General features: G+C 49.1%; 1 protein-coding gene across 1 annotated transcript in view; it reads right to left on the bottom strand.

Moving 5' to 3' along the window:
* The window catches only part of XPO7 (exportin 7), a 48746-nt gene continuing 22514 nt past the window's right edge, over positions 1-26232 (bottom strand). The window contains exons 11-28 of the mRNA XM_082229880.1: positions 25186-25358; positions 24087-24280; positions 22770-22875; positions 21449-21584; positions 19946-20019; positions 19036-19116; positions 17738-17801; positions 15301-15409; positions 14904-15010; positions 9617-9705; positions 8673-8780; positions 7625-7707; positions 6785-6999; positions 5754-5892; positions 5107-5267; positions 3503-3601; positions 3245-3372; positions 1-1448 (exon numbers count right to left, since the gene is read on the bottom strand). Of these exons, the coding sequence (XP_082086006.1) occupies positions 1355-1448; positions 3245-3372; positions 3503-3601; positions 5107-5267; positions 5754-5892; positions 6785-6999; positions 7625-7707; positions 8673-8780; positions 9617-9705; positions 14904-15010; positions 15301-15409; positions 17738-17801; positions 19036-19116; positions 19946-20019; positions 21449-21584; positions 22770-22875; positions 24087-24280; positions 25186-25358 (2160 nt within the window). The 3' untranslated portion in view covers positions 1-1354. The remainder of the gene's footprint in view (positions 1449-3244; positions 3373-3502; positions 3602-5106; positions 5268-5753; positions 5893-6784; positions 7000-7624; positions 7708-8672; positions 8781-9616; positions 9706-14903; positions 15011-15300; positions 15410-17737; positions 17802-19035; positions 19117-19945; positions 20020-21448; positions 21585-22769; positions 22876-24086; positions 24281-25185; positions 25359-26232) is intronic.

Below are 26232 nucleotides of genomic sequence, written 5' to 3'. Positions count from 1 at the left end.
TCCACACAGCTCAGTAGAAACCACTGAAGTTTATTTGCAGCCACAATGCTTACACTGTATGCAGCAAACACCCTTACAAGTCATCCAGCAATCTGCTCACGCAAAAAGGACCCAACACACAGTCGCCAGAGGAGAAAGAACAAAAAAGAATAAAAACCGAGGAGGTGCTATCTGGGAAGAGAAACCAGGGCAGGTTCGGGCTGGCCTTGGGTGGGCACAGAACTAGCAGCAAGAAGAACGGGGAAGTACAAGGCAAACAGGTCATTTCCCCCCATTATTTTCTCTTAAGTAAATTTAAATATTGAAAAACATTGATGTTGGTGCAGCATTTGGGGGGGGGGGGCAGAATGGACTTTTCTCAAGGGGAGTTACATGTCATGCTGGGCCTGCCTTGGTAGCAAGCCTGTGCCCACTCCCCACAGTCCCTACTGTCGACAGGTGTAGACAAGCGGCAGAGATGGCCTCAGGAAGCCCATGGCCAGGCTCTACAAGGCAAGGCAGTTCACCGAGGCTGCTTTTTGGAAGGAGAGAAACTATCTCAGGCCCTCAAGCAGATTCTCTATGCATTTTCCAGCAGCTGAGAAACAAGGAGGTTCACACACGGAGGGAAAAAGCCTGGTGCAATGTTCTGGGGAGGGGAGGCATGGACAGAGCAGCTCAGGCTTCCTTGGTCTGGCCAGCTGGGACCAGGCGGGAAGAGAGCTGTGTCAGTTTGATGGGGCAGAAGGGATGGACACTCACGGAACAGCATGGAGCATGGCATGGCTTTGAGTTCCTAGCGAGAAGGGGTGGGGAGGGGAGAAGGAAGATTGGGGTAGGATGGTGCAAGTCAAAAGGGATGTATAAGAAAAATATACATTTGGAATTTTACACTTCTTGTGCCTCTCTCTCTACACTGGTTACTAAATATAACTCTGCACTTTCACACCCCCTTGCCCAGGAACACGGCAGGCGGCCAGGAGACACAGCTTCCTCACTCACATACAACCCTCACTTCAGCATTGGTGCACTAAACTCTGTAAAAATTTCAGTCACACTTTTTTTTTTTAAACTTGAGTCAATATAAACCTTGTTCAAAATGTTATGAAAAAATGTACATGTTTATACAAGGCAGGCTGCGGCAGGACGCTGGGGTTCCTCTCCAACATTCACCCAGGGAAATACGCTGGTCTCCCCCTTGCTCCGCCCCCAAGGAAACGAGCCCCCTCTGCCCTGGTGAACTTTTTTTTTTTAACACCCCTTCCTCCTGCAGCCTAGCCCCAGGGACCAGCAGGGATCAGAAATGCCCTTTTGTCTTTCCATCGGAAAAGTTAACCTCCCCGGCCCGGGCCAGAGAGAGGTTCCTCGCGAGATGTCAGCTCATCATGTCGTTGCTGTTTACCCCATAGGCGGAGTTCTTCATAGAGTCATTTACCTCCCGCCGGAATGCAGACAGGTTCTGTGTAAACCTGCCAAGGAGGCAAGCCAAAGCTGGGTTAGAAAGTGGGCAAAATCCACCATCCCAAGATGTTAAGTCAGCATATTAAATACAGGCAGCAATATTTTAGGCATGTCCAATGGACATGCGATTGCCAACGTGTGGGCCTTGGAAGAAGGCAGAATGGGGTGAGGCGCACTTAAACGCGCTCTGCCGACACACGGGACCGGGAGAGGAACCCCTGCACGAGGTGGTCACCATCTGTACTGGCAACTGAACTCTCAGAATCACTTGGAAGGCTGCTCAGTGAAGTATAAGGACAGCTCTCGATTTTGCTGCAGGGATGTGAATTGGTAACCTCATTTAAGGCACTTTAAGAAAAGCAAATGAAAATAAAGTGTACAGCCCTTTCTTGAGGCACGGCAAGTCAGTGTTTGGTAAAGACTTGCAGGGGTCATCATTTGTGTCCTGGTTTCTTGCGAGGTTCTTTAGGCCCTGACTCTCTTCCCATTAAGTTCTGCCCCTCTCGGATCTTTCCCTTAAATTTGCTTTAACATCCCCATTCTCTGAAAATCTCTGTTTTGAACAATAATTCTGTAATAATCAGCTGGAAAGTTAGGTTGATAGCAGCTGTGTGCACACATTCCCTTAAGCTGGGCCAATTGGTACCTGCAAAATATTCTTGGAATGGGTTTCCACAGCCACCCTAGGCAGGCTGTCCTATCCCTGAACTGCTCTTCAAGTTGGGAAGGCATTCTTAATGGTTGGGGTGCAATGGCCGAAGCCAGGTCCGCTCCCTTACTTTTGGTCAAGAACCGTTCCCCCACCAATTTCCTTTGACATCCGAAAGCTGTTGACATTTCCTACTTTCCACTCCCACCTCTCTAAAAGAATCTATTTAGGACAGTTAAGCATGCTCACTTTTAGCCTGCAGAACAGGCTTTGCAAAGTATTACCGTATTTTTGCCCTATAGGACGCACCGTCCCATAAGGCGCACCTAGTATTTTTTTTTTGGGGGGGGGGGAATAAAGGAAAAAAAATTATACCCCCCCCAGGCACGGGGCTGGGGCAGGGGAAGCCCGAGCTTCCCCCGACCCCAGCCCCCAGAACAGGCAACTCTCCTCAAGCCGCGGGAGCCCAGCGCCGGGCTCCCGCGCTTTGCGGACAGCTGCGCGAAGCCTGGGTGCGCTGAGCTTGGCGCGCCCAGGCTTCAGCATGCAGGCAACTCTCTGCAAGCCGCAGGAGCCCAGTGCCAGGCTCCCGCACCTTGCGGAGAGCTGCGCGAAGTCTGGAGAGCGAGAGGAGTCGGTGCGCACCGACCCCTCTCGCTCTCCAGGCTTCAGCGAAAGCCTGCATTCGCCCCATGGGACGCACACACATTTCCCCTTCATTTTTGGAGGGGGAAAAGTGCGTCCTATAGGGCGAAAAATACAGTATATTCTTCTGCTCAGGGCCTTGGTAATTAGGAAATGCCAGGACTTAATGAGAAGGGCACGTGGGGGCAGAGGGGAAGACTGCTTTAAATACTTGCAAGTGCAGGGTACTTGCTTCTGCCCTCAAGTAAGAGTTACTGTGAACATTCCCCATTCCTAATATCCGCCCCGTGTCTGAGCCACTAGTGTTGCCCAGCAAATTCCAAGCAGCTCTTAAGGAGCTCATGACCTCATATGTTTTCCAGTGGAGCAACGTTACAGAGAGAAGCTCCGGAGGCAAAGAGTCTCCCCTGATGCCCCCTGGAGGGCCTTGAGTTGCTGGCAGCCTCAGGGGAGATTTCCATCCCCAGCTGTTATGCAGTCTGCTCTCTGCAGCAGAGGAGAGATACTGACCTATCGCGATTCTTGGTGAGCAAATTACGCTCTATGCCTTCCATGAGATTTTCAAAGCAGAGGTGCATAGCTTGCTGCTTCTCTGGAGGCTGGCTGTTCACTATACTGTTCCGTAGGTCTGAGAAATACTGGAAGGGGGAGAAAAGAGGGGATGCTGGTTAAGTTATCCAAGGGACTGCGCTGACAGGAGTCAGCATCTCCTGAGCACTCGTTTTAAGGAGTCCCAGCCGTTGAACAACTCTCTAAGAAGTGCCTTACCTTTTCATTGAGCAGTATCAAACCAAGCAGAGGCCGAGACATGGACCACTGATTCCTGCAGTCCTCAAAGATGATGATATTCAACACTGTTGATAGCATCTAGAAGGAATGAGCAAAATCAAGCTAGCTGTTACACTCTTCAGAGATCGCAGGGACTTTTTTTTTGGAAGGACGTATGACTGAATGGAACCATTTAAAGAGGGAAGGGTCTGCTGCACCTCTGCTTGTAGGCAGTCAGTCAAGGAAACGTAACTCTGGGTGATTACCATGTGCATCCCTAAGCACACCATCGAATCCCCGTGGCGGGGTGAGCTCCCGCCGTTCGGTCCCAGCTCCTGCCCACCTAGCATTTCGAAAGCACCCCTAAGTGCAAGTAGATAAATAGGTACTGCTTTATAGCGGAAGGTAACGGCGTTTCCGTGCGCTGGTGCTGGCTCGCCAGAGCAGCTTCGTCACGCTGGCCACGTGACCCGGACGTGTCTCCGGACAGCGCTGGCTCCCGGTCTCTTAAGCGAGATGATCACGCAACCCCAGAGTCGGTCACGACTGGCCCATACGGGCAGGGGTACCTTTACCTTTACCTTTAAGCACACTAGAAGACTCATCCAGTCTGTTCAGTGTGACCTGGATGAGCATGACAGGTAATGATGGGCATCAGCTAAGTCACTACCCTTGCTGGGCTGGGGCACAGGCTCTCTCTTGCCCCGTCTAGTAGCCTTAACTTTGCCTTGGCCGGTGCACACAAGAATAGCCACACAATAATTCTCAAGCTTGCACTGAAAGGAAGAAGTAGGGAGGCCGCAAATTAGCATCTTGTTGCAGGTGCTTCCCGACTGGCCTCTCGCTCAGGAGAGCTGAGACGCATCATCAGCTCTGATGTGACAGGCTGGCAGCTCCATCAGGTCTCCTCTCCTGTCAACTGCTGGGACAGCCATTCTCCATCAGATGGCCTCAGTGGGAGACACAGGAAACCGGGCTTGTTCCATCTGCTTTGCTAGATGCCCAGTTCCACCAGGCACCACCTGCTCCTGAACTTTTTAAAAAAATAATATTGTAAACCTGTAAGTAGAGACTGTCTTGTTTGGATTGTATGCAAGCCCCTCTGGGAGTCATTTTGCCCAAAGAATGGGATTTGTTGTTGTTGTTTAGTTGTGTCTGACTCTTCGTGACCCCATGGACCAGAGCACTCCGGGCACTCCTGTCTTCCACTGCCTCCCGCAGCTTGGTCAAACTCATGCTGGTAGCTTCGAGAACACTCTCCAACCATCTCGTCCTCTGTCGTCCCCTTCTCCTTGTGCCCGCCATCTTTCCCAACATCAGGGTCTTTCCAAGGGAGTCTTCTCATAAGGTGGCCAAAGTCTTGGAGCCTCAGCTTCACGATCTGTCCCTCCAGTGAGCACTCGGGGCTGATTTCCTTAAGAATGGAGAGGTTTGTTCTTCTTGCAGTCCATGGGACTCTCAAGAGTCTCCTCCAGCACCATAATTCAAAAGCATAAATTCTTCGGCAATCAGCCCTCATTATGGTCCAGCTCCCACTTCCATGAGTGTCATAGGATTAGCCAAGGAGGCCACCGGCTGCCACCACTACCTGCACCCCCCCTTACCTGCTGGATCATCTCTGGGTGCTGCTGCATGATGTGCAGGAACCGGTCGCTCTCCTGCGTCAGGGGGGCAGCCCTCTTCTTGGTGCTGCGGGAGAGCTGCTTGAAGAGATAGGTGACAATGTGGTCCAGGCAGGAGCAGCAGCCAGTGCAAACCATGGTGTCTACAAAGACAGGAAAGAAGGGGCAGAATGGCGTGACTCCCAATACCTCAAGGACCACCTCTCCCCATATGAAACGACCCTGACTATGATCGTCACCTGAGGCCCTTCTTCGTGTGCCTCCTCCACAGGAAGCCCAGAGGGTGGCAACAGAAAAACAGGGCCTTTTCAACAGTGGCTCCCCGTTACTGGAACGCTCTCCCCAAGGAGGCTCGCCTGGCGCCATCGTTCTGTATCTTTAATTATCTGTCTAGGTGCCTATGGCTGCAGGCTTGCAATGCGTCTCAATTGCCCAGTCTCCTCCTCCTGACCCCTGTTCCACCACCACTGACAGCTGCCTCACAGGGAGGCACCCCACCCCACAGGTCACTGGCCCCTTGTATCTTCCTGCCCACCTGCTTCATCTGCCCATACACCCCCCGACTCCTCAGGATCCTGCCCATCCCTGACACATCCAAGGAGACACACAGAGAACATGGATACACTCACCTAGTGCTGTGAGACCTTCCGAAATGGAAGAAAGAATATACATGATTACGTGCGGCTCCAGGCTAGCTATAAAATTCATGTGGTCCTGGGTGAGTACTTCCAGTAATGAATAATAGGACTGGCTGAGTTTAGGGTAGTCCTGCAAACAAAGGAAGGAAGGGAGAATGCAGGTATGAGAGATGTGAAGAGTCATATCCTGGGGCGTCCCAAAACTGCTACAGGGAGCAACAGCACAGTGCTTATACAACCCCACTGCAACCCTGCTGTCAGAAGCAGTATGTTTCAAAGCATAACAGGGGAAATATAGCTTTTTGATTGTTGAGCTTGTGCAAGGCACCAGCCCATGTACTGTGAACCCTCAACACCAGAATTTCAAGGTGTGTGTTTGCAAAGAGAGGTGGTAAGTAAGAGGAGGAATTTGTGGTTTTATTCTCCACAGCACACTTCCTCGTTCTTCAGCATCTACTGACCAACTTCCCATCTGGATCCCACGACGCCATGTTAACCCCATGGTTTTGTCTAGCAAGGGGCATTAGCCTTACTGCCCAAATCACCTGTTAGTAGCAACATGCAGGATTCAGTGCAGACCTTGTAGCACAGGTTGTCAAAAACTACATGGAGGGGAAATACATAAAGGCATGAAAAAGGTGGAATCTTAACTTAAGCTCCGAGAAGGAAAACACTGATAGCAGGTTGCCCATCTGTGGCGCAGAGTAACTGCAAACCAACTGTGACACTTGTGCACAGGCAGCACAGTAAAACAAGGGGCTGTATGTGAAGCAGCACTGAGCCAGGATCCCATCAGTGCAAGGATTATCACTAGTGCAACAGACCTTCTTCCCCTGCACGCCTGCAAATCTGTTGCAGGGGCTTCTCCAACACTCAAGCAGGTTTGAGGATTGTGCGGGGAGAAGTATTGTTGTGCTAGTGATAATCCTTGCGCTTATGGGGAGGAGTTCGTGGAACGCTGCCCAAGGTGCCCCCGAAGTGGGGGACGGTTTGAGGTCCTGATGCAAGGCGGACAAGCTCACCAGAAGGTCGCTGTGGGGGATGGAGAGCAGGAGTTTGATGAAGGTTTGCAAGGCGTTATCAAGTGCGTCGTCCCCATACAGACGGAAGACACCGAAATTGACGTAGCTGCCGCTCAGGGCAGCTTTTAACATGGAGAAGCAGATGGAAATCCCTTTGAGCTTCAAGGCATACACTTGATCCTTTGGAACCTCCCCCAAGGTTAGGATGCGATTTCCTGCAAAAGTATTTTTTAAAAGGCTAGTTATCTCAACTCTGCTCAGTACATTTCCCCTTTAACCTCAGCCCAGAGTATATTATTCTCAGGAGGTCAACAGAGAAGTGGAAGTCAAAAAGCCACACTGAATGTGCAGGAGACTATTACTTCACTCTCAACAAATCGCCTTCACAAGGGGGTGAGGCCAATACCAATCTTTATATTGATACATAAAGGTGCTTTTTAATGTACTCCTGTTTTTAAACATTATAACACAGCATAGTTTGCCCTCTGTTGCTGCTCGCTGTGAGCTTTGCTTCTACTCTAAAACAATCCAAAAATTCATGTGAATGACGTAGCACAGAATGTAATTAGAGAAGAAAAAGTGAGACTATCAACAGCGACCTGGGAAAAGTGCTAGAGGGCAAGGAAGTTCTGGCCTGCCTGCCTGTCTTTTGGCAGGGTCTTTTCTCCCTCCTGCTCCAGGACTTCAGACAGCAGATCTGCTCCTTTAGATGAGGTCTGTGACTGGAGAATGTTGCAGGCTGCCTCTTCCCCCCAGTCACGGAGTGGGGCATCCCTTGGCCATCCACTGCAACCTAGTGCAGCCCATCAAGTGACGCCCGTTCCCTTGAAAGAGACCCACCATAGGTAGTTATCATTTTACTCGTCTCCCGGAAGAGCAGGATGCCATTGGGTGAGGAGACATCAAACTGCAGCCTCTGGGATCTGGAAGGAAGCAACAAAGTTGTGAGTTGGCTGAAGCATAGGGAGAAAAAGAGCTGGAGCTCATATAATGGCCAATGATAGGCCCGTCCTCCATGAATTTAGCTATCCTTTTAAAAAGCCACCGAAAATAAAAAGCCGTTACGGTCTCTTGTGGAATTCCACAGACAAGTATGCGCTGCTCAAAGGACTACTTCTGGTTTGTCCAGATCTTCAGAGGCCCCTGCCAACAGAGGCAACCAGAGGGCAGGGGGTCTTCTATGCTGTTTCCAGGGAAAACTGACCTGGTTCCTGGGGTTACACTTAAGTTTCTTGTGAGTTTTATGTTGTGAACTGCCCTGTGATCTTTGGGTGAAGGGTGGTATCCAAATAAATAAATAAAATAAACAAATGTTTAAATGTTCTCCTGTGATTGTTTCTTGCATTGCTCTTTGTTACTGTCAAGTCTGCGTATTCAGATTTATTTCATAAAATTTATACACGGTTTGCAAAAAAAAAAAAAAAAGCAAGTGGTTTACATAAAAGGTAAAACAATATTATTATTATTATTAGTAATAATAATAGTAAGAAAAAATGACAACCGTAACTGAAGATTTTCAAAAAGTTTAAACAACAATAAACCAAAAACAGATTAAAACTCACACCAGCTTTCTAAACATCTGTGAAGGCTTGTCTAAACAAAAATGTTTTTTTTTAGCCAGCCAGCACCAAATAAGAGTATAATAAAGGCGCCTGCCCGGTGTCAAAAGGCAGGAATTTCCAAAGTGTAGGTGCCACCACACTAAAATAGTGAGTCCTTACAAATGCGGAGTAGCTATTACATGGCACCTGTAGTGGTGCCAGTTCCACCGATTGAAGCAGCCCAGTGGGTGTATATGGAGGCCCCTGCAGATATAAGAATGGCCCCCTTGCATTCCTAGGCAAGTCAGCCCTGGCCTAGCAGTTCCAATCCTCTTCCCCTCACCTACCTGTTGTGCACCAGCTCGGCCATCAACTTGAGCACAGGTGTGGTGCAGGCTGGGTCGTGGTACCAGAGCTCAACTGCCCGCTGCAGGATTGGCATGTAGGATGGGTAGCTGCGAGGCAGAGGTTAAGGAGGCAACACTGCTTCCAGGATGACTTTAAATATTCAGGTTCTTAAAACTCAGGGTGTTATTTGGCTAAAGGTAGGAGGGCAGGGGCACTCACAAAAGACACCTGATGTTGCCAGATTATAGTGCAGATAATAAGCCTGAAAAGTGGATGAGTACTTTACTGGAGGGACGCGGGTGGCGCTGTGGGTTAAACCACAGAGCCTAGGGCTTGTCGATCAGAAGGTCGGCAGTTTGAATCCCCGCGACGGGGTGAGCCCCCGTTGCTCGGTCCCTGCTCCTGCCAACCTAGAAGTTCGAAAGCACGAAGTGCAAGTAGATAAATAGGTACCACTCCGACAGGAAGGTAAATGGCATTTTCCGTGCGCTGCTCTGGTTCGCCAGAAGCGGCTTAGTCATGCTGGCCACATGACCTGGAAGCTTTACGCCGGCTCCCTCGGCCAGTAAAGTGAGATGAGTGCCGCAACCCCAGAGTCGGCCATGACTGGACCTCATGGTCAGGGGTCCCTTTACCTTTATCTTACTGGATCCCTTTGGCTGAGATCCTGGTGGGATCCCACTGCCACCACTATGTATGCACGTTATTGGTGGGTTCTCTTCCCTGGCCACAGTCATGCAGCGTCTCCAGATGTCAAGACAAGAGGAATTCTACAGGTGGCCTTCTGTGGCCCACAGGCCCTGCTTCTTGATCAGGGAAGCAGCTGAGAGCCTATCACCTGAGCTGCAGTATCATCAGAAGGGTTGAAGGCAACACAAGGCAGTTTTCAGCAGCGGCAGGAAGAAGTAAAGGGACATACATAAGGATTAAGGATTAAGGATACATCCACTCGAAGAGCATCATAAAGCTGGTCTTGGCGTTGAAGGCAAAGGCAATCCCCCTTAAATCTCTCACCAGGCCAACCAACGTCCTCTGTGTGAAGGGAGAGGTGTGGGTTAGGGGGAAGAAGCAACTGTAGAAATGGATACAGTATGATCACACCTTGTGCAGGGATTACGTTCTGAGGATGGTTCGTACATACAAAACCATGTGCACTAAAACCACTCCTTGGAACCACCCCTGCACAAGTATCATTGCCTTCCAGACCAAGGCCAAAAAGGCTTTGCCCCCCAAGAAGGTGTAAAGCTTTTAAACATCCACCTTGCTTACCAAGGCAAGGGCTCTGGGATGTTCTTGCCGGTCATCCGAGTTCCCCCGAGAGAATCCCAGAGCCCACCTGCTGAGCAGGACCTGCCCGTTAAGCAAGTTCCTTCCCTGGAAGGAAAACCCGCTGCAAAAAGAGCTCTTAAACTCTCTTTGTGTGCACATAAACTGTGCAATTTCAACCAGCCCATTTTCAACCACACAAGGTTGAAATTGTGAGTCAGCTGCACGTAAGATGAGATCGTGCTGTACTCCCTGAGCAACAGCATCGGAACACAGTTCAGCTCAGTGCTCATCTTCCCCCCTTAGTGGGAAGACACGGAGGACATTGCGTGCATTTCACTGGTGGAAAGTTCCCTGGAGGGTCGCCAGACACCGACATCTACAGGCCCATTGTCTCATTTGATACCACTCAAAGAAGAACAGTGGGACTTACTATGAATGTTCCTTGTGGTGGACGGAGGGTATCCAGAGGGAATTCTTCCTGCCCTCTCACTCACTCTCAAGGCAGGGCTTGCGCCCAAAAGGCAAGCAAACTGAAGCATCCATCAGGAGGAGGCTTGGCACAACGCCACTGAGACCAACCAAAAAGTCTGAATAATTGGCATTAAACAAAACCCCTCAAGATTAGGGAAGGAAGGAGAGGGATGCAACAGCCTCTAAGAAAAACAGGTCAGGGGTACAATAGGGTGGTCCGATAAAGGACTCTGGGGGGCATGGACCTGTCCGAAGCCTATGGAGGTGTGGGCCAAAGGCACGCCCCTGAGCGGTGACCCGGGGGAGCTCCTAGTTGACGTGCCTCAGCAGGAGACTCCCCCCTATAGTGTTAACCCTTCCCGTGTCTCCAGCAAATGGGATGGAGCCGGATAGCCAATAGGACCAATGCCTAAGCCAATGCCTCTCATTCCTGAATTCAATAAAGTTGTGGCCTAATTCGCCCATTTAACCTTAAATTATGGTGTCTTGTGTCTTTATTTATCCTTGGTGGGGGGTGGGAACTCGCCACACAACTGGCTTATGCCATCAGCAGCAAAATAGCCAGGAACTAATATAGCCCCAACTCTCCTGGATGTTAAGCCTAGGTGGGTTCTCGGTCACTCAGTGGCGATGGGGCAGGCTTCTCTCTGCTGGCTAGAGATGAGGAACGGCCTGCTTCCTCTGGAGCAAAGAGTACAGCCTCTGTGGAGTAGGGCTAGGCAGCCAGCTAGATGCAACCTCTTCCTTCTTACCAGGACTTCCCAAGGTCTCTGGTCAGGAGATGGGATGATGGGAAAGATGGGGAACCTATTTCTTTGACACGCTTTGTTGGGAACCTCAAATGAATGGTGTACCTCGGGTTAAGTACTTAATTCTTTCTGGAGGTCCGTTCTTAACCTGAAACTGTTCTTAACCTGAAGCAGCACTTTAGCTAATGGGGCCTCCTGCTGCCGCCGCGCCACCGGAGCACAATTTCTGTTCTCATCCTGTAGCAAAGTTCTTAACCTGAAGCACTATTTCTGGGTTAGTGGAGTCTGTAACCTGAAGTGTATGTAATCTGAGGTACCACTGTACTTTGCCATTCACCAGGCGACTTTGGCAATGCCAAAATGCTTCTGAATCACTTTGCTCACAGAAGGATTCAGACTCTGGTGTCCAAGTCTTGGTGACTTAGCCAGGCAGCCTTGATGATGTTGTATCACAGCAACTGAACCCTGGTCTCTGTGTTCGTCCCAGGAGGAGGATAAGCTTTGTGAAGACAATACAGGCAACAGTCTGAAAGGGTGGGCTCAGAGCTGGCAATATAGATTCCCAAGAAGTCTAGAGTGCCTCAGATGCATTGGAACATGCATTTACTATCAGAGGGGGTAAATCTGGTGGTTGCCTGGGCTCCTGTGATGGAGCAGAGTGCCTCCACTGCACAGGATGAAAAGGTACTCAAGATGCACAACTGCCTTCTAAGTCAACGTTTTCCCGGGCAAGAAAAATACCGGGCGTATACATCAAGAGGTGAACAAGACACGTATCTCAGTTAGTTACTCTACAGTGGTGCCCCGCAAGACAAATGCCTCGCAAGACGAAAAACTCGCTAGACGAAAGGGTTTTTCGGTTTTTGCGTTGCTTCGCTAGACGATTTTCCCTATGGGCTTGCTTCGCAAGACGAAAAACGTCTTGCGAGTTTGTTCGCTTTTTTCTTAAAGCCGCTTGAAGAGGCGCAGTTGCGACGGACCGTGCTTCGCAAGACGAAAAACATCGCAAGACGAAAAGACTCACAGAACGAATTAATTTCGTCTTGCGAGGCACCACTGTATTTGTTTTCAGTATTTAAAATGCCATTTGTTTTGTTATTTGTTTTCCATTACTGAACAGGAGCAAGTGCATTTGACTTCGTTAATCTCACATTTTTGTTCCCGTTTCTTTCAGTAGCAGACCTAGCTAGTCATTTGCTGTCTAATTGCAGGGCTTTCCATCCAAATGACATAAAACTGAGAAGCACCCTGCAACTCTTTAATGGTATCAGACTTGCCAAATTTCAAATGGAGAGGACAAACGGCCTGTTTTATAGGCAACTTTAAAAGGTGCAGACAGTGTCTGACTGCTCTCTTTTCCCGCTCCCTGCAACCAGTACAAGCTGTTCCAGACAGTTTCCATTTTTTATCCCAAAAGAAACAAATGGCTTTTCCCCCATTTAAAACTCATTCTTTTGAATTGCCATTTGTTTTTATACTTAAAAGCAAATGGGGTTCGTTCACTTTGTTTTTTTTTAAAAAAATCATTTAAAAAAGCAACATACACCTCTACTGTACACCCCAAAAATTTCTGAGAATCTGGAATTGTTTTGTACTGTGGCTATCAAGCAGATATTGCATTGCCAGGGAGGCTAGAGTGTATTTTTCTGAAGACCCGGACACTGGTGACATTAACTGGTGCCTTTCTTTTGCTGGAGTCAAAGTATGGCCAAAACTGTTGCTAGGATGATCCCCTTCTTCCGTGTTTCTCCTTCCTGAAGGGAAGGTGTGAATTGTCAAGGGCACATTTGGCTGGGGCTGGGACTCTGGTTTGTTCTGGGAGCGATGGTGTCATCTGACATCAACGCTGCGCCCCGATTCTGCAATCCTCTAGCCCCCAGATGGGCGGGGTACAAATAAAATAAGAGTAAGAATAATGTCTCAATTAGCCTGTCATCGAGGACTTCTTCCCCGTATAGTTTGAGACTCTGACCAGGAACCACAGAAAGGTTTGTTTTAGAGGTTGTTTCCATGATTCAGTGTTTAGGCCATAAATTCATTCTAAGCACACCACCATCTTGTCGCAGGATGAGAAGAAAAAAAAAAGATGCATACAGGCTAGCATCTGCTGCCAGTGACAGTTTTAAGAGTCCTGTGAAATGATCAGGGCCAGATAAGAGAAAAAGCCAGGGACAGCCCCCCTCTGTTGCCAACTGGGGTATAAATGGGTGGGAAATAAATAAATACCGTATTTTTCGCCCTATAGGACGCACCGTCCCATAAGGCGCACCTAGTTTTTTGGGGGGGAAATAAAGGGGAAAAAATTATTTCCCCCCCAGGCGCGGGGCTGGGGCGGCCCGAGCTTCCCCCAACCCCAGCCCCCAAACAGGCAGCTCTCTGCAAGCAGTGGGAGCCCAGCGCTGGCTCCCGCTGCTTGCGGAGAGGTCCGCGAAGCCTGGACGCGCTGATCTCAGCGTGCACAGGCTTCGGGATGCCGGCAAGTCTCCCCAAGCAGCGGGTGCCCAGCGCTGGGCTCCCGCTGCTTGCGGAGAGGTCCGCGAAGCCTGGACGCGCTGATCTCAGCGTGCACAGGCTTCGGCATGCAGGTAGCTCTCCACAAGCAGTGGGAGCGCTCCCGCTGCTTGCGGAGAGGTCCGCGAAGCCTGGAGAGCGAGAGGGGTCGGTGCTCACCTACCGCTCTTGCTCTCCAGGCTTCAGCGAAAGCCTGCATTCGCCCCATAGGACGCACACACATTTCCCCTTCATTTTTGGAGGGGAAAAAGTGCATCTTATAGGGCGAAAAATACGGTAAATAAATACCCACGGCGAGAGTCTGTTTGCTGAGTGGTTGTCTGCCCACTTCCCGCTGAATGAAATTAAGGACTGGCCATTGCTCTTTTCAGGCCAGGATTGCATGAGGAGCCTGATGGCTTTACAGTCCAGGCGGCAGGAAGCATCCTGAAAGCCCAATGAGGTCTGTATGCAGTGAGAAAAAATTTAAGTGGCCAAACACAGGCAGCCACCTAACTAAGCACTGAAGAAGGAGAAAGGGGAGGAAAAAAATTACTGGTAGCCAAAAGAGAACGAGGAAGTTCAGAGAGGCAGAAGGGCTCTGACAAATGCCTAGCCCAGGAGTAGGCAACCTAAGGCCCAGGGGCCAGATCCGGCCCAATTGCATTCTCAATCTGGCCTGCGGACGGTCCAGGAATCAAAGTGTTTTTACATGAGTAGAATGTGTCCTTTTATTTAAAATAACAACATAGTCCAGCCCCACACATGGTCTAAGGGACAGTGGATCACCCCACGGATGAAAAAGCTGGCTGACCTCTGGTCTAGCCTCAACAGCAGGCAGGAGCAGGAATTTGAGGTGTGTGTGTGTTGAGGGAAAGCCTCCTCCTAATGGCCTGATGCACTATGCTTGATTTGTAAAAGACCTGCCTTGAGCCCAAGTCAAAGGATACCGTCCTCCATTGACAGGTAATCCCTGCTTCAGATTCTGAAGGAGGCTGGCCATCACTAGAGACTGTATGTGGAAGAGCCCTCTAGCTTGCACACACAAGCTGAGAGAGAGCCTCCAAGCCAAGTTTTGCCAACCAGGCACCCACTACAAGTTTGGGACTCCAGTTTGCATCAGTCCCAGTGAGCAGGGCCATTGGCTGATGGGTTAAGCTGAAGTCCAGAATGTTTTGCCAAGCAGGCGACAGAAGGCTTGTGCGAGGAGGTGGCTGAAGATTGGGGGAGCGAGAGCTGGACTTTCCTTACCTTTGCCTCCTGCTCATTGAAGGTATTGGTGCTGAACATCTGCGCCACCGTCTCGAAGGCAGCTGTGAGGGGCAGCATAAACTGCTCATACTGATCCTCGTCCTCCCCTGGAAGAGAGGCATGAAGGACTGTTATCTTCTACAGCCCTGTGCACAGCAACACACGCCACACATCTGGGGTCGCCGTCAGCAGAACTAATTCTCCTCAATTGGCCCGTCTAGTGAACTTTGGGGTGCTAACGTGTACAAGATAAAGATCAACATTCAGATTCCTCCCCACCCCTGCCTAGCAGATTTGTTTGCTGTACAGGAAGTTAGCTTATTAACTGCCCCCACCAATAATTAAATTAGTTAAGACTAGAAGAGTCTAGTGGGCCCGTAAGAACAGAGTGCAATACCTAGGTCCACCATGAGGAGGCGCCCAAGTGCAGTGTAGAAAGTTGTCCGACATCTCATATCACTCAGGTTGGACTGATTGTTAATACCCAGGAACGAAAAGTGCTCACTCTGTTGAAGAACAAAAATTAGGTTATTGAGGAGCAGCTGGTCAGGGGGTGAAGGGGCAGGTTTTGTGCCCACTGGCCAGTCAAGAGCACGCTGTCTTCCTCGTCCTGCTTTCGGCAGTTGGGGCAGCTTGACTAGAATTTGGTCATCAATCCCAGCTGTCAAGTGCGTGTAACTCCACTAGATTACTTACAATGCACAGGATTTTTCACTTACTCAAGTGTCATGATTTAGGTGTGGTTTTGAAATTCAATTTGAATTGTCAACAGAAGTGTGAATAACAGGAAATTATAGCAAAACATCCTCTTTTTAGTATTTACTTGCGCAATTTGTAGCACTTAATCTAGCATTTGAAATGCTATCACCAATACTAGCCAGCCATAGAAAGGCCTGGACCTGTGCATACAAGGCAGAGCTGCCATGAGCTTGTGGGGCACAGCGGTCAAATGTGGATGACTCAAGTCAAATGCCCAAGCATTGTAAAGGTAACAGGCGAAGCAACTTTGAACCGGTCTGTATCCTGAAAATTAACAACTGCAAAAAGCTATGCAAACCCTTACCAAAAGGACTAGAACAGCCTAGAAAACAGACCTTCAGCACCTTCCAGAGGTCATTAGCCATACACTCTAATGGGAAAGGAAAAGGCAAGGATCCTGACACGCTTCTCTTCACAAGGGCTGGGGGCATGTGTTTATTTAAAATATTTTAATCCCAGGCTCAAAGCAACTCTAATACACTCTAGGAAAAAAAAAAACATTTTGCATACTCTCTACACCAGGGGTAGGCAACCTAAGGCCCGCGGGCTGGATGCGGCCCAATCACCTTCTCAATCTGGCCCACGGACGGTCAGGGAATCTGTGTGTTTTTACATGAGTAGAATGTGTCCTTTTATTTAAAATGGATCTCTGGGTTATTTGTGGGGCCCTCCTGGTGTTTTCACATGAGTAGAATGTGTGCTTTTATTTAAAATGCATCTCTGGGTTATATGTGGGGCATAGGAATTCATTCATTCCCCCCCCCCAAATATACTCTGGCCTTCCACATGGTTTGAGGGACGGTGGACTGGCCCACGGCTGAAAAAAGTTGCTGACCCCTGCTCTACACAGCAAGAGGAACTGGTCTCTCTCTTGCTTCTGCTCGTATTTCGGATGCTTTGATATCTCAGATCCAGGGTTGTGGAGGTGTGTGCAAAGGAGATGACAGACAGACTAGAAACTCATGCAGTGGGAGCTAAGGGGCCTGCCTAGCTACCTGGGGATGCAATAGTCATTTCCAGGCAAGCAGAAAGACAAGGCTTTTATAAACTGAAAGGGTTCTCTCTCTTTTCCAGGTTGTCATTATCGTACAAGGGACTAACAGAAGGGCAGGTCTGCAGGCCGGATTTGAGGGTCCAAAACAGTCACAGCAGACATCCCAGAGCTCCGGTGCCATGTGGCTTTGGGGACAAACCTTTGTAGGAAGGACAATGGGTTCTGCCCAAGAACAAAACAGCAGGCTTCTGGCAATCTTGAAGGGCAGCCGTGTTCCAAACACGTAGCCCAGCCTCTAGATCTGTGGTTCCCAAGGTGGGTGGTACGTCTCCTTCCGGAGTGTGTGTGGGGGGGTGACCTGGGGGTGCTAAGAGGCAGGAGAGCAGCAGAGGGGCACCGGAGGTGTAAATGAGTGATAGGCTTTGGAAACCTGGCATCATTGGATCGAGTTCACCAATTTTGTTTAATTAATTGAACTAATTGTCTTTTGGATAAATGTACAATTAATGGTTACTGTTTTGAATTTTGCTGTGCTATTATCTGCCTTACTGGGCTGTGCAAACCACTATTCTGTATGCTATTTATAGGGTGGGGGCACTGCAGGGGCTGGGACCTCAAAAATGTTTGGGAACCACTGATCTAGAATAACTCATTTGTGGCATATCTACAAAGACTTGTGAGGAACTGAGCCAAGAATGCTGGGGGTGTCACATGGGAATTGGAGGGGGCGGCAGAGATGCTGCTAGTACTGCTGCCCTCAATTCCTCAAGTTACAGTCTCTCTCCATCTCTGCCTGTCTCTCACATTGTCAGCACAGAGGCCTCCCATGATGATTCATGCATGGATGTGGGAGAATTTTGCCATCTAGAAGCATGGCATGAAAAGCCACCACAGGGGGCAGCGCAGCACAAGCAACAACCCTTGAGAGGAGACATGAGAGCTGCCAAGTATTCAGCAGAGACCTTGGGAACAGAAGCTACCTGGGCCAGGAAGACTTCATCCTAAGGACCAATCAGGGACACCTTTCACCGTGCAAATCCACTCAACCTCAGTGAAGCACCAGAGATGGCTGAAAGCTTACCGTGTGATTGTTCAGCATGAACTGCACAGCGCTGAGTTTCACCAGTTTCCTAACGCTGCTGTAGGTAGAAGCCATGTTAAGGAAACAGCACCAGTCAAAAACTGGTTAGAAAGCCCTGGGAGGATGAAGGGATGGTTCCTGGGATTGCCAACAAGGTAGCCTCATGCAAACCTGGGAAGATGGGTTCCTCAACCTGGTACTCTCCAGATTGTTCTGACTACAACTTCCATCAGCCCCAGCCAGCGTGACTGCAGTTGCATTCACACACTCCGTCCCTGACCCATAGGTCAGGCTGGCTAGTGACCCTAAGAACTTGATAAGTGCCTGCTGGATCAGGCAAATGGTCCATCCAGTCCAGCGTTCTGCTCTCACAGCGGCCAACCAGATGCCTGTGGGAAACTGGCAATTGCGATCTGAGCACAAAAGCCACTCTCCTTCCGTGGTTTCCAGTAATGGATTTTCAGAAACACTGCTGCCTCCAACTCTGGGGGCAGAACATAGCCACAAAGGGATTTCCACCTTCCTTCTGCTGTGTGCAAGTTACCTGCTCTGCAAGTACATTCATGTGGTAGATCTGCTCCCTAGTTATGGTCAGGACTGCAGAGATTAATCTGCATTGGGCTGGGAGTTGAAAAGGCAACGTCTGGGTCCTCTTCCAGCCCATAATTATTGATTAATAGTTTGCTTTTAAAAATCCTAGTTGCACCTACCCAACTAGACTAAGCTTCTTCCCCAATTTATCTGCACTTTATAAATACAAAGCGAGTTAAGAAAATGAACTTAACCTGTTCTAGTGCAAAAGAAGAGTTTGGATTTGATATCCCGCTTTATCACTACCCGAAGGAGTCTCAAAGCGGCAAACAATCTCCTTTTCCCTTCCTCCCCCACAACAAACACTCAGTGAGGTGAGTGGGGCTGAGAGACTTCAGAGAAGTGTGACTGGCCCAAGGTCACCCAGCAGCTGCATGTGGAGCAGCGGAGAGGCGAACCCGGTTCACCAGATTATGAGTCTACTGCTCTTAACCACTACACCACACTGGCTCTCTACAAAACCCTAGTACTTAGCTGGAATCAATCGCCTAGGGGGTAGGGGCCATTTTTTTTCTGGGCAAAATGAGAAATGGGATGATGATTTTGAGGCAGACCAAAGTTATCAAGTGCCAGGCTGGAAATGGGACAGTCAGCCCTGAAGGACATCAAAGCAAGGAAGCCTGGCTTTGCCTGACAGCTGCCTGCAACTGTGACGATGTGTCCGTTGGGTGCCCAAACCCAAGGAAGAGGTCTGCTGAAAAGGATATCCAATGGAGAGGTCGTTGAGAAGCTGTAGTGTCTTGGAGGTGATCGGCTCACACCGCCCCCAGTACTTCAGGTTGGTGATGCTAGAAGGGGAGAAAAAAATGCACTCAGATTCAAGACTGCCCCTCCTTTCTCTCACCCATTTCCATCCTCCCCTAAAGCCACAGACAACGACACAAGCCAGAAAAGACCAGCGTAAAGTCACAGTACTTACATTTGGTTGACTAGAAAATTATCCTTCAGATAATCTTCACTACTTGGATCCCAAAGCTACACTGGCCCAAACTCAGGGCCCGTGGAATGCTGTGGCACTGATGGGCCGATTTCTGCAGCAAGGGCAAGAGAATCCTGCGGCAGTGACAACATGCCCCTCTGCCGTGAGGCAACCTGCCCCTTCCACCACCGGCTGCAGAATTCCAGAAGCCCTTGTGAAGAGTCTCACCCAGCAGCCACAGGCCTCAAGGTGGGCAGCCAAGGGCTGATTCGGCCTGGGGGCTAAGGAGGGAAGTGCTTGACCCCCTTGACCCCTCAGGAGCTCGACTGGCTCATCCCAGGCCACACTTCCGAGAAGGGAGCCTTCAACCATTTAAAACTAAGTAATGCTACCAGGGGGTGGGCAGGGCCAGAACAGTCCTTCCTTGGAAGGTGGCTGCCGTGCAAAACAGAGCATGCCTTTTCACTCCTGCCTAGGCAGGTGAAACTGCTGCTGGGAGGAGAAATCTCATGTGGGGGAAGGTGTAGAGGAGGAGGACAGGTGCATCTCTGGAGCAGCCCATCAGCCAAACTCAGGCCCAAAGTTCAGCCTGTAGCCGGGAGGTGTTCCTGCTCTACTCTCTGAGCATCCCAGCAGAGGCTCAAGGGCTTGAGATGTATGATGGACAAGCGCAACTGGCAAGGAGTCAGAACACTTACATTTTCCCTATGAAGACACTCAGGACCATGGTCTCATCGTTCAGCCCAAGGACCTCCGAGAGCCGCCGATATAGCTAGAAGCGGAAAACAAAGTCAAGCTTAGAGGCTTCAGTAGAAATTGTTGTTTTTCCTTTAAGACCAAAGGTGCCTGGAGGAAACAGAAGCCTAGCAGGTCAGGAAAAAGAAAACACAACACTCAATGGCTGTTTAGTATGGCACCTGCCTCCTAGAATATAACAATACTACTACTACTACTACTACTACTACTACTACTAATAATAATAATAAATAAAATACTTTTATTTATATCCCGCCCTCCCCAGCTGAAACAGGGCTCAGAGCGGCTAACAACAATAAAAGTAACACAGTTTACATAAAATCAATCAATTAATTAAAATGCATTCTAAAATCAATTCATTCTATAATCAATTCAAAATCAAATTAATGGCAACCACTGGGCTAGAGTTCTATGAGGATTACCGAAGGAGGGGGTCAGGCTGTGCCTTGGCCAAAGGCCTGATGGAACAGCTCTTGTCTTACAGGCCCTGCAGAAAGATGTCAAGTCCTGCAGGGCCCCATTCTCTTGTGACAGAGCATTCCACCAGATTGGGGCCACGGCTGAAAAAGCCCTGGCTCTGGTTGAGGCCAGTCTAACCTCCCTGTGGCCCAGGATCTCCAAGATGTTTTTATTTGAAGACTGTAAGGTCCTCCGCGGGGCATACCAGGAGAGGCGGTCCTGTAGGTACGAGGGTCCTAGGCCGTGTAGGGCTTTAAAGGTTAAATCCAGCACCTTCAACCTGACCCTGTACTCCACCGGGAGCCAGTGCAGCTGGTATAGCACCGGGTGAATGTGATCCCATGGCGAGGACCCCGTAAGGAGTCTCGCCGCTGCATTCTGCACCCGCTGGAGTTTCTGGGTCAGCCTCAAGGGCAGCCCTGTGTAGAGTGAGTTACAATAATCTAGCCTGGAGGTTATTAAGAATACAAGAGCCTGCTGCAACAGGCCAATGGCCGATCTAGTCCAGCATCCTGTTCTCACTTTGGTTACGCAGTATTTGAGCACAAGAGCTACTCTCCCCTCCAGTGCTTTCCAGCAACTGGTATTCAGAAGCGTTTCGGCCTAACCATGGAGGCAGAGCATAGTTATTGTGGCCAGAGGTCATCAATAGCTATATAGAGCTCAGGCTTTCTTTCCTGCTGCTTGTGGGGAGGCTCTTTCAGGCTTCACAGCCATGCTGCCCTCTGTCTAGCCCAGACCTCACCCAGGTATTCTCCATTTGGAGGCAGCTGCATTCACTTGGAACTCCTCCAAGCACCCTGCATCTCTTGATTTGGGTACGGAGAAGACATTTGACTTCTTTGGCCACTAGCCTTAACTGTGGCTGACTTCCAACAGCCAGCAACTCACATAAAAGCAGTCGCAGTTGGAGCCTTTCATTATGGCATGAGAGCCAGGTAGGCCCGAAAACATAAAAGCCACTAGGAGGAAGAGGAGGCATTTACCTTGGAAGACTTCTGCACCTGGTCTCCGATGTAGATCTTCCGGAACTGCTCAAAGAAGCTCAGCATGGCAAGCTCGAGCTTCTCATTGCCGGCCTGAGCCAGGCGCGAGTCGGTTAGGTTCATGAGCTGAAGAACCCTAGAGAGGCAACAAGTGAGGGGGTGGGAATTGAAGGTCATGCAACATCACAGAGGCTCAGTACTTAGCCAGCAAGTTTGAGATTGCCCCTGCCATGAGGAAAGGTGCCTCTTGTTACCCCATGTTAGATGAACGCAGGCATTAAGAGCATGAGCTGCAGAACTCTGCACAAATTTTTGACACTAGGAGAGGGGGCTAACTGCAGGGCAGACACTTGTGTCACTGGACACCAGACTAAAGATGCAGCCACAGGACAGTTAGGTAGCCTGCGGCCATGACAGTCACCACTGGAAGGTGCCTCTGAGACGCAGAACTTGCTCCAGTTCACTGGTGTCCAACCACCAGCTAGCAGCATGCGAGAAGAAAGAGTTCTATCAGTGGGCAGAGGGAATATTCAGTCAGGCTTCTGTGCTCTCTGCAGGCTGAAAATGACTCAATGCACTGCCCAAACTTTTATGTAGGATTCAAGCCAAAGAGGGTGTAGTGGTTTTTCTTTGATTAAACACTCCAGTTGTGATGTTTAAAACAGCTTTTACTTGGTCAGAACAACAGCAACCATTGGGAACTCACAAAAGCAGGGTTCAAAGGCTTGTAAGTAAACACAGGTATATCTAGTGGCATTCCTATGCATTAACTTTACACAAGCAGAAAAATTAAGTCACAATCTCAGAGGGAAAGCATGCATGTGTGATCAGAGATGGATGCCGCAACTGGCGTGGATTAATTGAAGAAAATCCACCACAAGGGCTTAAAAGTCTCCCAGGGATCCCTGACCTGTGTGGAATTTTAAGTATTCAGTCAAGTTCAAAATGCTTCTCACCCAACATTTTCTGCTGTTTTAGAAGTGTTTTCGACACTTTCTTAATTATGTTTTACCCCAGAATGCACAACTTGTATTTGGCAAGAGGAACCTTTCTATGTGCAATCAGTCTCTGCGGAATAAGATGGAGATTTGTATAATCTATTCTGCTTCCACTAATTCTGGAATGGACGCTCCTCAGAGTTCAAACTTGCGCAGTACACAGCCCTCGTGATAATCCTGAAGGTAAGAGCAGCCACAGAGCTGCGCCACTAATTCTCCCACCCACCCATCCCAGATAACAGCTCTTCATTATGGCCCTTTCCATATTCTAGTGTTTTCAGCATGAAGAAACCAGGGCTGCTAAGGAATCCAACGGCTCCTACCGACAAACCAGCTCGCCGTCCATTGCGTCCTGCTCATCTGTGCTGGCAAATGACACTCGGCCACCAATCACAGCCCCAATGATATAGACGAGCCACGTCAGGCGTCCTGAAACCAGAAGAGCAAGAGTCCTGATCCACAGAAGTGTTTCCCTGAAAAGCTAAGATCAAGGTCCAACAACTGGGGAAGGTGGGATTCCCTTGCATCTACAGTCCATACTAAAAATATCTCAACCACTGTACTTCTGAAAAAAAGGGAGGAGTGAGTGAGTTTCTACTGTTTTCCTGACAATCTGTTGCACTGCTGATCTGTTCTTATAGTTAGACCTACACTGGCTCCCAGTACGTTTCTGAGCACAATTCAAAGTGTTGGTGCTGACCTTTAAAGCCCTAAACGGCCTCGGTCCAGTACACCTGAAGAAGCGTCTCCACCCCCATCGTTCTGCCCGGACACTGAGGTCCAGCACCGAGGGCCTTCCGGCGGTTCCCTTACTGAGAGAAGTCAAGTTACAGGGAACCAAGGAGAGGGCCTTCTCGGTAGTGGCACCCGCCCTGTGGAACGCCCTCCCACCAGATGTCAAAGAGAAGAATAACTACCAGACTTTTAGAAGACATCTGAAGGCAGCCCTGTTTAGGGAAGCTTTTAATGTTTAATAGGTTATTGTATTTTAGTGTTTTGTTGGAAGCCGCCCAGAGTGGCTGCGGAAACCCAGCCAGATGGGTGGGGTATAAATAATAAATTATTATTATTATTAGTAGTAGCAGTGGTTTTAAATAGCAGATTATGCCAGCACTTTAATTTCTTCTTCCTCCTAACCACAGCCAACCTTTGAACAAATGCTATTCTTTTTTCTTTAACCTCAGCAGTTTCAACCAGCGTCTAATAGGTTCTAATGCCCCTTTCCTCTGATATTTAGATGAAACTTGCCACCTACTCTCTTACTGCCCCAAAGTTCTTTGCCATTTCCACTGCTCCATTACTGCAACACATACTATAATTTGCAGCAAATGATGCAAGATGGGGCAGCAAAACAGAGTCCCTTCCTGCCGTATGCCGTATCTGCTTTGCTGACAAAATCTCTGGAGGAAAGCAATTTATGTCCCCTTTTCCAAGATCTGTTCAAAGCGGTTTATAACCTGAAAAATTCACAGCAAATACCCATGACAAACTAATTAAAATATGTACAAAGGGTCACAATCTTAAAGTACACTGGGTTGGCTAAAGGGTGAAGAAGCAGCAGCACCCTATACAACCCCTTTCCCCGAAATCTTCTTTGCTGTGATGCACAGGAGTGATGCAGCTGATCTCTGGGCCCTCACCTTCCTGCACAGCCACATCCACAGGGATGGCCGTCGCACTCTGCAACAGCTCCTGGTAGGACTGAGCTGACTGGTCAAACAGCTGCACAAGGAGAGCACACGTCTTCTCATATTCACAGCGCCCGATAGTGGACAGCTGGTCTAGCTGCTGCTGCACCAGACCCGTGTCGTCCAGCGGATCTTCCAAGCCGTCTCTGCATGGGGAGCAAGCAGCAAGGCAGGGAGAGAGAGTGAAACGCGGCTCCCAGAAGGTGGACCAAGCTTGTTTCCCAAAGAACGCTGCTCAGTTCTCACCTCTAGGCTGTAAGGCAAGGCCCACTATGCTGTTGTTTTGTGGCAACTCTCTGGAGGAGACCAGCAAATCCACCTGTAAATCACTACCTGGCAGCTCTCTTGAGCCTGAGGCCCACATTTTGTTAAACTGGATATATTCATTCATTCATTCATTCATTCATTTATGCTCATGCAATTTGACTTGTTTACCTTATGATAGAATTGTTTAGCTGTTTATTGGTCATGTTGATATGATTTTGTAATTTTTCTATATCATTTTTCTATGGTTTTTAATTTTTTTTTACTTCCCTTCCCACTCTGGGGACTGAGAACATTCAAATAAGAGGGAGCTACAAGTAAGACTGGTAAGTAAATAAATAACCACAGCATATTTTTGTGTGGGTAATAACTCCCACAACAACAGGTCAATATTAAAATCCCCAAGTTGTAAAGCATTTAAAAAACAAACATGCAGATGCAGCAGATAAAACCAAGTTCTTAAAACACAGCAACCCTAAAATCACCCCAACACAGACCAGAATGAAAAAAGGCCTATGAGAGGGGGAGGGGGAATCATGTGTATTTCCCTGGGAAGGATGTTGTAGGGTTAGGGGGCCACCACAGAAAAGGCGCTGCTGCTGCTGGTACTCACCAACCTAACAGCTTTTACCCGTGCACTGGACAGCAGCTGCAGGGCCAAGCTTATAGCTTGGGTAGGTACGTATGGGTACATGGGTCCTTCAGATAACTGGGTCCTGAACTGCTTAGGTACCAACAAGGGGTTGTGCAGGCTGTTCTCCCTCCACTCCTCTCTTGGCATCTTTACCTCAGTATGATGTGCACAGACTCCAGCCTGGAGGTGATGTAAGCTTTGGTGACTTCAGGCGTGTAAGTCTCCAGCATGTGTGGCTCTGTGGCTTTGACGTAAGGAACGGACGCTGCCAGGCGCTGCCACAGGCTCAGGAGATAGTGAACGCTGTTCGGAGCAAATTCCCAGTGCTGTAGGAACAAAAGGGAGGAAACGGAATGCCACTTGCGGGCTGGCCAGCGTCCCCCACCCCGACCCCCAGCCTTTGGGCTTCAGGACATGGGAGCCATTCAAGCAAGCAGCCGTCAACATTTGTAAATAGAGTAAGCAGGACACTGCAGATCTGTTTGGACACCTGTATGCTTCTAAAGGGGAACCTAAAGTCTGTACTTGGGACCTTGAACATCCTTATTTTGGGTGGGTGTGTCATGCATCTCAGCACCTGAATACAACAAAGGAAGCTCCTCCATTTTTATAAAATTAAACAAGATTCTGCCACGCTGGCCAAGGTAGCAGATTTTCTTCTATTCACCACTCCAGTTGCAACGTTTACGGTAGCTTTTATTTGGTCAGAACAAGAGTAGCTTATACAGAGGCACTCCCTCACCTCAGCTTTACACATGCACAGAAATTACCGTATTTTTTGCTCTATAAGACGCACCAGACCACAAGGCGCACCTAGTTTTTGGAGGAGGAAAACAAGAAAAAAAATATTCTGAATCTCAGCAGCCAGAACAGCAAGAGGGATCGCTGTGCAGTGAAAGCAGCAAACCCTCTTGCTGTTCCGGCTTCTGGGATAGCTGCGCAGCCTGCATTCGCTCCATAAGATGCACACATTTCCCCGTACTTTTTAGGAGGGAAAAAGTGAGTCTTATAGAGCAAAAAATACGGTAAGTCTCAGAGGAAAAGCATGCCTGCATTATCAGAGCTGGATGCCTGGTTAAGGAAGAAGAATTCAGTGTCTACTTTCTATCAAACTGGTCCAAGGCTGAGATTCCGCCCCCCCCCCCAAACATTACAGAAACATACAGTAAGCAGATTCTCCTAACAATATCCTTTCACACA

This window comes from Podarcis vaucheri (genome assembly GCF_965113315.1).
Source record: "Podarcis vaucheri genome assembly, chromosome: 7".
Taxonomy (NCBI): domain Eukaryota; kingdom Metazoa; phylum Chordata; class Lepidosauria; order Squamata; family Lacertidae; genus Podarcis; species Podarcis vaucheri.
This window is presented reverse-complemented; position numbering and strand designations above follow the sequence as displayed.